The 13,210-nt window shown below is 41.8% G+C and overlaps 1 protein-coding gene across 1 annotated transcript; it reads left to right on the top strand.

Annotated features, from left to right (window-relative positions):
- Positions 1–735: 735 nt before the first annotated feature.
- LOC112846031 (uncharacterized) lies at positions 736–10,790 on the top strand. The gene is made up of 2 exons (XM_025905255.1): positions 736–1,897; positions 10,689–10,790. Exons 1-2 carry the CDS (start codon positions 764–766, stop codon positions 10,788–10,790), a joined length of 1,236 nt encoding a protein of 411 aa, XP_025761040.1. The 5' UTR covers positions 736–763.
- The last annotated feature ends 2,420 nt before the right edge of the window (positions 10,791–13,210 follow it).

Raw genomic sequence — 13,210 nt, 5'->3', positions numbered from 1 at the left:
ATAAAACTTCATGGACGACATGCTAAGTAATGGATATGCAGAGCAAATACCTTCACAGCAGCTGGCTTGTGAAAATGGAAAGAAGTGGTACATTCCTCATCACGCAGTTTATCATCCCAGAAAACGATCTATAAGAATTGTATTTGACTGTGGGGCATCATTCAAGGGGACATCATTAAACAAGCAGCTCTTACAGGGTCCTAATCTCACAAGTACATTGCTTGGGGTTTTGCTTAGGTTTCGACAGGATCCAGTCGCATTTATGGGTGACATAAAGGCAATGTTTTATCAAGTTAAAGTTGCCAAAGAGGACAGAGACTTTCTGCGCTTTTTGTGGTGGCCAGATGGAGATCTGAGCAAGGACATAATTGAGTTTCGCATGACTGTTCATCTGTTCGGTGCAGTATCTTCCCCGAGCTGTGCCAGTTTTGCTTTGAGAAAAACGGCTGAGGACAACCAAACTGAATTCCTAGACAAGGTATGTGAAACGATAAAAGAGAACTTCTATGTGGACGACTGTTTAAAGAGTGTGGCCTCCACCTCAGATGCTGTAGATTTGGTCAAAGATCTTTCAGCACTTTGTCAAAGGGGAGGATTTACACTGACCAAGTGGGTCAGTAACAATCGCACCCTGTTGCAAAGTATTTCAGAGGAACACAGGGCTAAAGACTTGAAAGAATTAAATCTTGACAGAGACAAACTTCCGGTAGAAAGAGCTCTGGGATTGCAGTGGTGTGTGGAAACTGATACATTCAACTTCAAGATGGATGTTCCTCAAAAATCCTGTACTAGGCGTGGAATGTTGTCAATATCAAGCTCTATTTACGATCCTTTGGGATTTCTTGCACCAGTCCTGCTGCCTGCCAAAAGAATGCAGCAGGAGCTTTGCAAAAGGAAACTGGGATGGGATGAACCAATACCCCAAACCATGTTGCAAAAGTGGAAAAGTTGGCTCAGTGATTTGCAAACGCTTTCCCATTTCAAGGTTAAAAGGTGTATACAACCAAGAGAGTTTGGACCTGTCTCACATGCACAGCTACACCATTTCTCAGATGCTGGTGAATCTGGATATGGAACTGTGTCATATCTGCGCATGCAAGACAATAGGAAATCCATCCACGTAGCATTCTTGATGGGCAAGGCAAGGGTAACACCTCTAAAACCTGTCACTATTCCACGTCTGGAACTAACAGCCGCTGTAGTTGCCGTCCGAGTGGATCTCATGTTAAGGGCTCAGTTGAGAATGAAACTCGAGCAATCCGTATTTTGGACAGATAGTACATCTGTACTCAAATATATAATGAATGAGGATAAACGATTCCTTACCTTTGTGGCAAACAGAGTCTCATTCATTACAACTGCAACTAAACAATCACAATGGAGATATGTAGGCTCAAAGGAAAATCCAGCAGATGGTGCTACAAGAGGGCTCAAGGCTGGGAACATTGTTCATAGCAGTCGCTGGATCGAAGGACCAAGCTTTCTGCAGAAGCCAGAAAGTGATTGGCCAACCAATCTAATGGAATGCTCCTTAGAACCAGAGGACCCTGAAGTCAAAAGTGAGGCCACAGTGAATGTTACTCGCGTAAAAGACCTGCTTGATGCTACATGTCAATTGATAGTGTACTTCTCAGACTGGAGAAGGCTCAAGGTTGCTGTTGCTTGGTTCCTTAGACTGAAGGCAATCCTTTGTTCAATGAGAGACAAGAAGAGAAGACCGCAACCTAACTTGGATAACCCAATTCGTAAAGGTACTACAAAGGAGAAAGTAAAGAAACCACAGCTGTATAGACTATCTTCAAAGGATCTTCTGGAAGCTGAGCTTGCCATTATTAGATTTTGCCAGCAACAAAGATTTGGAGAGGAGATTGCTGCGTTGTCAAGTGGGAAAGGTTCTGTGAGCAGGCATAGCTCAATTTATAGATTAGATCCTTATCATCAAGATAAGGATCTAAGAAATGAAGCATCCCTTTGTTCTTGCAAAGGATCAACATGTAGCAAGTCTCATCCTAAAGCACATTCATCAGCAGCTTGGGCATAGCGGTCGTAACCACACCTTATCCACACTAAGGAGAAAATACTGGATCACAAAGGCCAACTCAGCTGTAAGGAAGGTTATCGCAGAATGTAATTTTTGCAGAAAATATCATGGAAAAGCCTTGGAGCAAAAGATGGCAGATTTACCCAAAGAAAGAATTTTGCCAGATAACCCACCATTCACCAATGTCGGAGTTGATTACGTCGGACCTATTGAAGTGAAAAGAGGACGAGGTACAGCTAAACGCTATGGAGTCATTTTCACCTGTTTAGCCAGCCGAGCAGTGCACTTGGAAGTGGCTAGCTCTCTAAGCACAGATGCCTGCATTAATGCTTTGCGCCGTTTTGTGAGTCGAAGAGGTCAAGTCGCTCACATCCAATCGGACAATGGAACCAACTTTGTTGGAGCAGACAGAGAGTTAAGGGAGGCTCTTGAATCGCTGAAACATACCCAAATAGCGGATGCTTTGCGACACATTGGAATAAAATGGAGTTTTAATCCGCCTGGAGCATCACATCATGGTGGCATTTGGGAACGGATAATGCATATGATCAGAAAGATTCTGAGATCCGTCCTTCAACAACAACAGTTGGACGACGATGGATTGAATACGGTTCTGTGTGAAATTGAAGCAATTTTGAATGACAGACCCATCACAAAGCTTTCTGATGATCCAAAAGACCTAGAGCCACTTACACCAAATCACATCCTCCTAATGAAAGGAAAACCATCTTTACCACCCGGACTATTTGACCCTCAGGATATGTATCTGAAGAGAAGATGGAAACAGGCTCAGTACATCTCAGATCTTTTTTGGAAACGATGGATACGCGAATACCTGCCATTGTTACAGGAGAGACAAAAATGGAACCAAAAGAAGAAGAATCTAAAACCTGGAGATATAGTCATTATAATGGATTCTTCTGCACCACGTGGTTCCTGGCCACTTGGAAGAGTTCTGGAAACTATTCATGACAAAAATGGACATGTGCGATCTGCACGTTTAAAAACAAAGACTAATATTCTGGAAAGACCTGTAACTAAACTTTGCTTGTTACATGAGACTGTAATCTAAAAGTGTTTAAGTGCTGTATTACCTATGTTTATTTATGTGAATGTATATGTCTAAAGTAGACTGTATTAGTGGCTCCTTATTTTCTTTGTGATTAGAATTGCCATGTCTGATAGCCATTGGAATTAGGGGCCGGGGTGTAGGAGCCGTTTTTGGGTTAATACCTTATGTGGCCACTAGAGGTCACCTTTTTCTGTTTTGTTCATGTAAAGGTATTTAAGGTAGACGCATGTAATCGGCGTCAGGTGTGTCGTGATTGTACGAAGGCAAACAGTTTGTGACCGCTGCGCTGTTATGTCAAGAGGATATTGGAATAAAGAACAAAAAGGACAAGATAAGTACAGCTGGAGTTATTGGACTGTTTTACTTAATTCATACATACCAGTGACATCGCGTCACCCCCCCCCCGTTAACGACCACCTCAGTGGCTTCATGCGTAGGCTTAGCCTCTACAGTACTAATGTGTATTCCTCCTTCAATACCCATAGAAGTAGGTGTCATCCTGATGGTGATATTTCAGCCTTTAAGTGTGTAATTATCCTTAAAGAAACTGCTAACTGTTGAATATGAGGATGCTGGTCCCTCAGACTATGACTATGAACTTGGAAGTCCTTCCTCTAATCCTTCCGAGTCCACACATGACACTGAGGAACTGCAAAATCAGTTAAAAAACAACTTGTCTTCCCTCTTCTTAAAAATGTACAGTGTTCTTCATGTGTCAGAGAGAGCAATACAGAACATCATTGATGACTTGTTGCAGATATTCTCACTGTCCAAACCTCTTGTGAGAGACTCTATTACCAACATTCTGCACCAGCATAGTCAGCCAGTGAGTGAAGTCATACTGAATGAGTTGGTGGAAGCTGTTATGAACACAAATGTTTTTGTTAATGCAGCTACAGCAGGTGCAGAGTTATCCACTGCTAAGCAGAGAAAAATCTTTGTGAGGAGCCATTACCCTCTAGTAATGCCTGTCCAATACTCTCTAGGTTCTAGTGGTCCCACAGTATTGCAGATGCTCCAGAGTATGTTCAAAAATACTGATATTCTCGATAAAATCAAAGAAGCTAAGCAATCACCACCTGGGGTGTACATGTCCTATACAGATGGGACATATTTCAAAGAGAACCAGTTTCTGTCAGCAGCCGGAGAGCTGAGGTTGTCACTGATTTTGTATGTGGATGACATTGAGCCAGCCAATCCTTTAGGCACAACTAGAAAGATCCACAAACTTACTGCAGTTTATTGGTTACTTGCCAATCTACCAAGTCAGTACAGGTCAAGCCTACATGTTATACAACTAGCTTTGCTGTGCAAAGTTTCTGACCTGCAGAAGCATGGTTAGGAAAATGTTCTTTCCCCTTTGTTGAAAGATTTGCAAACTCTGGAGCAGGAGGGCCTCTTCATAGAAACCCTTGGTGAATGCATCAAGGGTTCTGTGCTCTTTGTGGCAGCTGATAATTTAGCTGCTCATGGTCTTGCGGGCTTTGTCCAGTCTTTCAGAGCACATCATTTTTGCAGATTCTGCTGTTGCACTGCAGATCAGATGCGGACCACTGAAGTTTCTGAAGGTGAATTCACCATGAGAACAACGGAGTGTCACGATCTTGTGGAAAAAAACTGTACAAGAAGATAATTTAAACATTGTCGGTGTAAGAGATGATTGTCCCCTCAGAAAAGCACTGCAGCACTTTCATCCCATCACTGGTTTCCCACCAGATATACTGCATAATCTTTTTGAAGGGATTGTGCCTGTGGAGTTGGCGCTGTGCATTGGAGAACTGATTCGGCGAAAATATTTTTCTTTGGAATATCTAAATACAAAAATCCACACTTTTCTATACCAGCACTCAGACAGACTTGATAAACCCCAACCGATTCCCAACAATTTTGCATCCAAGCTAAGCATTGGGGGAAACGGGCATGAAAAATCCACCCTGTTGAGATTAATACCACTTATGGTGGGAAGTAAAGTCCATGAGCAAGATGAAGTATGGGCTACAATGATGGATCTCAAAGAAGTTGTACAGCTTGTATTGTCTCCATCTTTCACAGAAGAATCTATTCAGTACCTGCAAACCAAAATAAAGGAGCACAGACAAGGCCTTAAAACAGTGTTTTCTGATTTTAAGCTCAAACCCAAGCATCACTACATTGAGCATTATCCTGAGCTAACAAAGCACTTCGGTCCCTTGATTAACCTGTGGACCATGAGATTTGAGGGAAAACATCGTTTTTTCAAAGGTGTTATTCAGGATACAAAGAACTTCAAGAATGTTTTGAAAACACTTGCAACCAGGCATCAGCATATGATGGCATATCATCTCAATGGACCCTTGTTTTTCAAACAGCAAGCACAAGCTTCAAGTGTCACCTGTGTCCAAGTTGCAACTTTGCCTCAAGTAGCACAAGATTTTATCAAGACTAAGACAGACAGCCAAAACATATACACCACTCATAAAGTGTCCCTAAATGGAACAGAGTATGCAAATGGAATGTTTGTCTCTGCAGGCCAGACTGGAGGACTTCCAACATTCAGCAGGATTGAATATCTTCTGCTTGTAAACAATTCCATTTCCTTGTTTTGCTGGAATTACGAATGCTGGTACATTGAGCATTTGAGGTCATTTGAGCTGACATTAACAGACAGTGTTTCGGTGTATCAGCTGCCGGAACTAAATGATACAGTAAGTCTGACAGCATATACTGTTGATGGACATCTGTTGACACAAAAAAGATTCATTCTGATCAGACACTTGCGAGATTAATATTGCTTTTGGAATAAGCCACATGTAGTCAAACAGATCAGGGTGAAAAAAAGAAAAACTACTAGTCTTGTCTGTGAAGGTTCTCAGTCATCCAGGTCATCGTAGTCAAAGGAGTTTGCAAAGAAAAGCGTCTGGACTTCTTTAAGTTGCTTGAAGATGTTTCACCTCTCATCCGAGAAGCTTCTTCAGTTCTAAGGTCAAATGGCCGAGAGTCCCAGATTTAAAACCAGTGGGAGTATCCCCCCAAAGAGGGACAAAGGACCCCCTGATGATCCTCTAATCACATGAGCCAAGGTGTGAAAGCGGGTGTGGGACCTAATCAGCCCGGGTTTCGGGTGAGCCCATTGTGAAACCTGGCCCCACCTTGTCATGTGAATTCCTGAGGACAGATGGCCCAGGATGTGAGTGGGCATTAAGGCGTCTGGGGAGGGAACTGAAAACTGGATTATAGATGGCAGAAAGTTGGTGTCGTAAACCACCGCCTCTGTTCAAAGATGGTCGCTCACAGTGGACATAGATGGCCTCTTTCACTCCTCTTTCAAACCATCTGTCCTCTCTGTCCAATATGTGAACATTGGCATCCTCGAAAGAGTGACCTTTGACCTTTAGATGCAGATGAACTGCTGAGTTTTGTCCCGTGGAAGTGGCTCTTCTATGTTGTGCCATGCGCTTGTGAAGTGGCTGTTTGGTCTCTCCAATGTAGAGGTCTGGGCATTCCTCGCTGCACTGTACAGCATACACCACGTTGTTAAGTCTGTGTTTAGGAGTTTTGTCTTTCGGGTGAACCAGTTTCTGTCTGAGTGTGTTGCTGGGTCTGAAGTACACTGGGATGTCGTGCTTGGAGAAAACTCTCCTAAGTTTCTCTGATACACCGGCTACATAGGGGATAACGACGTTGTTGCGTCTGTCTTTCTTATCCTCCCTCGCTGGTGTCTGATCTTCTTTTCTGTGCCTCTTTGCTGACTTTATGAACGCCCAGTTAGGATAGCCGCATGTTTCGAGTGCTCCCTTTACATGTGTGTGTTCCTTCTTTTTTCCCTCAGGCTTAGAGGGAACATGTTCTGCCCGGTGCTGTAGGGTCCTGATTACTCCAAGTTTGTGTTCCAGAGGGTGATGTGAGTCAAAGAGGAGGTACTGGTCCGTGTGTGTGGGCTTCCGGTAAACTTCAATGTTGAGGTTGCCATTCTCTTCAATGTGCACGGCGCAGTCCAGGAAAGGCAAACAGTTATCCTTTGGGTCTTCCCTGGTGAACTTGATGTTTTTATCCACAGCGTTAATGTGCGCAGTGAAGGATTCCACTTCTCGTGTCTTGATTTTGACCCAGGTGTCATCTACATATCTGTACCAGTGGCTGGGTACTCTTCCTTTGAAAGAGCCAAGAGCCTTCCTTTCCACTTCCTCCATGTAAAGGTTGGCTACAATAGGTGACACGGGGGAGCCCATGGCACAGCCATGTTTTTGTCTGTAGAAGCCTTCGTTGTATTTGAAATATGTTGTGGTAAGGCAGAGGTCTAACAGTGTGCAGATCTGATCGGGTGTGAAGTTGGTCCTGTCTTCTAAGGAGCTGTCTTCTTGTAGTCGTTTTCTGACAGTCTCCACTGCCTCCGTGGTGGGTATGCAAGTGAAGAGAGAGACTACATCAAAGGACACCATGGTTTCATCTGGACCCAGGGTAAGTTTCTGGACCTTGTCGGTGAAATCGGTGGAGTTCTTGATGTGGTGTGGAGTGTTCCCCACAAGAGGTGCAAGGATCGTAGCAAGGTGTTTTGCAATGTTATACGTGGCTGAGTTTATGCTACTGACAATGGGTCTGCATCACGATTTGATGACATTACAACGAAATAAATATGAGCCGTGGCTTTTTCAGCAACTTCCTGCTTTGAGCCAGTCATTTTAGAGCAGGGGTCTCAAACCTCCAGCCCCCATCATTCCTGCTTGTGGCTCATATATTGACGTGAAGAAATGTAATGCAGTTTGGCCCTTAAAGAGACTTTTTGTTTGTTGTTGAGTGCAATGTTTAAATACGTTCTTTAAATGATTTAATATGAGAAGAGGGTGCAGACATCCTGAGGGACTGGCTGTTTAGTGACAGAGTCAAAAACTAATGTGTACACTGATGTCTGCATTTTATTTTGTTAAATATGAACAGAATGACAGCAGCAGTGCTGCTATATGTGTGGACAGAAAGAGAGCACCGATGTGTTTATTTGGTGGTTCACTGAAAGTTAATCCAGTCCTCATCCAGAGTGAGGAAAAAGATTTGTGCTTTAGTGAGCAAACAAAATACCAAAGGAAGACTGTCATCAATGATCTTGTGCATCTGTTGTCTGTCGACGTTTTTTGGTTTTTAAATCTCAGTGATTACACACCGTAAAAAAAATATCCTAAAAAAACCAGTAATATTCCGGCAGCTGGGGCACCAAAATAATACCAAAAATAACAGAAAATAACTTTCTCATGAAAATACGGTTATTTCCAGTAGTGACAATACAGTTTGTTGCCCTAATTTTACATGGGATTGTGCCTTTTTCAAGTGCTTTTAAACAATAAATTAGGAACATTTCAATGTGATTAAACAATGAAATTACCTATAAACAAGGTCAATGAATGCGGCAATATGAATAATAATACTTAAATGTACAGAAATATACAGTTAACAGTTGGTTTATATAACAATGGATTGCATTCATATAGCACTCTTTGAGACCCTCAAAGCGCTTTACAATTCCACTTTATAATTCCCCTCTGGCCATCACCAGTAGGTGGTAAGTGAAGTGTCTTGCCCAAGGACACAACGACCGAGAGTGTCCGAGCCGGGGCTCGAACCGGCAACCTTCTGATTACAAGGCGAACTGCCAACTCTTGAGCCACGATCGCCCTAACTAGCAATAATAATAATAATAATAATAATAATAATAATTATTTCATGTAAAAAAAAGTTTATAAGAATCATTTTATATATTTTTCCATAGCATTACATTTGAATTTAACAGTTCAATCTTTCAAATATCGGACAAATATTTGTGAAATTATGATACATTTGTGAATGTATTTTAACAATAAATAAATTAAAACTAAATCTCTCATCATCAATCATCATCATCATCATCAAATCTAGATCTCATTTATGCACATTTAAGAAATAATGTGGAAAATATCCTTTTGTTTGCATTTGGAGACTCGGCATTTGAACCATCCCAAATATCTGGACCAGGGAACCAACTCCTCAAACCGGCTAAACTAAGCTGTTTTTGAAGTATATAAGCATGAGCCCTGGAATCTTGGCTTTTTTTAAAAAAAGAAGCACTACACATTACTTTTCTTATGTTCAGTATACAGGAGTTGCTGCTCACAGTTGCAGAGTTGCACTAATGAGTCTGTCAGCTGTCCCAAATGGAATGTCAGGCCGCACTCACGCCGGACACCTCCTGACCTTATTTCCACGAGCCCTCGACTCAGCTGCAAAGTGCTTACGGGGTCAGTTTCCTTTTCATCAGAATTATGTGCCGTCATTCGTACATAAGTTGAGCAATGGTTTAACCAATTTTCCATCAAAGGGAATAAACAGAACATAGGATGTAAGTTAAGGAAATATAAGTTTGACTATGGAGCACATCTCCTTCAGCGTTCACAATAATGGGTTGCATTTCTCTCAGTCAACTGACTGTTTGGGGGGGGGGTTAAAAGCGGCTAATAGTTAGTGGGCTCTGTGGTTGTTGCTTTTTAAATCACACTAGGAGTGAACAAAAAGCAGAAAAAAAACCCTGTAAAGATGCACACTGTGAAAGTCTGGTTTATACCATAAATCTTACCAGGCGTAACTGTTTTTTTTTTGTGTGTGTGTTTTAAGTTACAAGCACGTGTCAAAACTTCTGTCTCCCATTGCTGATGCGATCCTCCTTTTTTTTTTTTGTTCCCTACTAATGATCTACGGTAATTTGTCCCCATAAAATAATGTTTTATTGAAATCATTGTGATACAGTGATTTGATTTCTTATGCATGGATTGGATAAAAAAGTAATTTTGTCTACACTGAATGTAGTTTACCAACTGCTCCTCAGTCCAAACTGACTTTATGGTTCATACGTGTCAACTCAGGGAACTCCTGCTGTGACCTCTCCTCTGTGAGCGCGGACACACACACACACACACACACACACACACACACACACACACACACACACACACACACACACACACACACACACACACACACACACACACACACACACACACACACACACACACACACGGAGAGAAACAGACAGATCATTAATGCGGAGGATTGCAGCAGCTCTTGGATTTTCACTCTCTGTCGGATTTCAGAAGAGCGGTCACATAAATTTCATTACAGAGTTTTTACCTTTGCTTCAATGTGTCTTTAAACCCTTTCTTGTTCAAATTGTTTATTCACATAGTAAAGAAGTAGCTCAGTAAGTAGAAACAGCGATAATTTAAAGACATTTTCTACAATAATTTCATCATCCACAGTTTGTGAAAACTGCGGTTAAAAAAATAAATCTGTAAATTCACAAATGATGGACTCTTTTCAGACATACGCTTCATGTACTGATAAACATACACTTAAAAGATGTACATTAGGCTGCACACTGGTTATGCCATTACGGATTTTGCTCAAGAGTCTGTTTAAGCTAAAAACTTGAAATATATATATCTGTATATTTTAACATAGATGAAATGTTTTTGGAGTCACAATTTAAACACTGTTTGAATAATCAAAGAGATATTTATAAAGGACAGGCTACAACAGACATGCTTACCGGGAGCTGTTTTGTCTCTTTTTCATTAGCCACACCAGAAACGCTCTGTGCGGATAGCAAAGTCTGTGCTGTGGGAGTGTCTGGAAACCTCGCACTGGTCCCCAGGGACACGGCAAACTTGTAAGCCCTAGTTCCGGCTCCCGAAAAATATGCTTGAGTTGTTCTTGTGTCCAACAAAAATGAGTTCTGCTATGTTTTATTTTTAACGTTACTGCGTTAGCACAATTTAGGTTCAAAAACATTATTAGTCTCTTACATGAATGGCATCTTGTTAGACCGGGGACGGGGGCTTAATAACTAATACATTGTTTTACATCTTGGGCACACTTCAGTGAAACTCGAAAAGTGGGACACACAATATGGAGATGATGACTTGGCATTTGTTAGGGAGGAGTGTAAGTATAGAGAGGAGGAATTCCCATTCATGTACTCTGCAATGTACATTGTGTCCTTGTATCGTGTTTTACTTTTTTTCTAAATAAATAGCTGAAAAACCCATCAACGGTGAGGTAAGTATTCACCACAGTATTGTGTTGTTTTTTTTTTTTTTCTTTTATTAGGGTCAAATTTCTCTTTGTGTAAAAATTAAGCCAACATCCACGTGTCAAAGGTCGGTTCTAAAAAAACAAGTCAGTCCCTGAAGCTTATTTGTGCCACAGATGCTAATTCAGTGACTGTGTGTAAGGAATGTTTTGGGATCTGTCTGATCTTAAAAAACTAACTTTGTTGTTACATTACTGCAATATTGAGGAAAGCTTTAACGGCTGATCATGGAGCAGGATGAAGGTCAAAGGGAAAGTCCCTGCCACGCTTCCGGTTATGCTTCCATCCGGCGTAGTCATCCAGCCGGTCCGTGCTATATTGCCCCCCTGGCCCGGAGTGGTATAACGTCTCTCTCACTCTTACAAAGATAATGTTTACGCTTATGGTACGAGACGGAGGAAGCATCCCGATCTCTCAGAGGTAATTGACCGGGATAAACCGACGTAATTTATTCAAGTTCTCAATATGTGCGCGGCGCTTTTCCCCCACTAAGGGTTATTTTTACACGTACAATGAGTTGAGGCCAATATGAAATTCTTTGCTTGGCTGGAGGCATTAAAAAAAAAAAAAAAAAAAAAAAAAAAAGTTGTTGACTCCTCCTCGATATGCGTAAAACAAGGCCGTTTTCTTTTAGGGTTTCTGTCTATTGAGAAAACCCATTGTAAAAGTAGCTCAGAAAATGAAGAAAAACTCTTTACTTTTGGTCTGATAAGGAGTGGCTGCACAAAACCAAAATACCTGGTCGGGGTGTTTTAATAAAATTAATTAGGGCCGATTTCCAAATACGGGCGCAGCGCTTTGCTTCCACTAAGGCTTACTTTACACATATGAGGTGGGCGGTCTGTAGGTTACAAGTGGATAGAAAGTTCTTCTTTTCATTACAAGCGCCTGCCTCCACCCCACTCTATAAAAATGCAATTTGTTGCTAGGCAGATAATCTTAAAGGTTTTTTATTGCGTCTGTAATATAAGAAAGTAAAATACTATTGAAAGAAATGGTTCTCTACAGGCAACAGGAAGTCACTCTTTTTTTCCCCATTACAAGCGCTGGTGTAGCTTACCTCCACCCGGCACTATATATGTATGTGTGTGTGTGTATATGTATGTGTATGTATATGTGTGTGTATATATATATATATAAGTAGTACGACCCAAGCTGCTGCGACCGCAACGGGGCCGTCTACTTCCTGGAAGGTGCAAAAGTCGCGGGAGACTGGCTTTTCTTAGTCCCGCCATTTTCTGCGTTCTTTAGAGACATCGGGTGGGGTTCTGTGCTTTCTTTTTTTTGGAGAGTTAAAAAAAAAAAGGGAGAGACACATTGCTGAGCCATGGCAGATTTTCCCAGTTTTGGCAGGGGAAGTGGGGCAGTTGGTTTTACCCCTCTGCATTCATTTGGCAGAGGCACATCAAGGTTGCTGACAGCTCCAGCTCTGGAGTGGGAAACAGTGTTGTTGGGTCTGCCAATAATGTGTTATCAGAACCCTCACTATTGAATGTGTTTACACTGTAAAGTCTGATGTTAAAGAACCTGTGTGTTTTAGAGGGGATCGCTGTGATACATGCAGTGTTCAGGAATGGGAGGAAATGATGATGACTTTTTTTAAGAGAAGAGGGGTACCAGTTGCTGAACAAGCTGATGATGTGCTAAGTAAACTGCTGGGGAGGGCATGTTAAATAGTCAAAATTGGGCATACGTAGTAAGCCATCTGTGTGTCTTGAGAGGGGCCCAGAGCCCATTTTGAGATCTTAAAGCAGCACTTCAGTGACACTGCCTGTTCAAGCATGCCTTTAGTTGACTTTTATGCAACACTACCCAACTCAGTAGAAACACCGTTTGCTTACTGGCTCAGGTTGAACAGAGCCATGGAGGTGACAGAAGACTGTCTGAAGAGACAAAATAAGTCCTTTGCATATCTGACTAAAGAGCTGACTGCTATGTTTATCCGTCACTGCTCAGACTCAGAACTGTCTCTTATTTTCAAGTGCAAGCCCCTGCATTAGTGGACGGT

Source organism: Oreochromis niloticus, linkage group LG3 (assembly GCF_001858045.2).
Source record: "Oreochromis niloticus isolate F11D_XX linkage group LG3, O_niloticus_UMD_NMBU, whole genome shotgun sequence".
Taxonomy (NCBI): domain Eukaryota; kingdom Metazoa; phylum Chordata; class Actinopteri; order Cichliformes; family Cichlidae; genus Oreochromis; species Oreochromis niloticus.
This window is presented reverse-complemented; position numbering and strand designations above follow the sequence as displayed.

Excerpts from the sequence above, each read along its gene's own strand:
- LOC112846031 (XM_025905255.1), top strand. The coding sequence starts at position 764 with ATGGATGTTCCTCAAAAATCCTGTACTAGGCGTGGAATGTTGTCAATA. Across the intron at positions 1,898-10,688 it reads TGTCAAGTGGGAAAGGTTCT|CCACACCAGAAACGCTCTGT; the intron begins GTGAGCAGGCAT and ends CTTTTTCATTAG.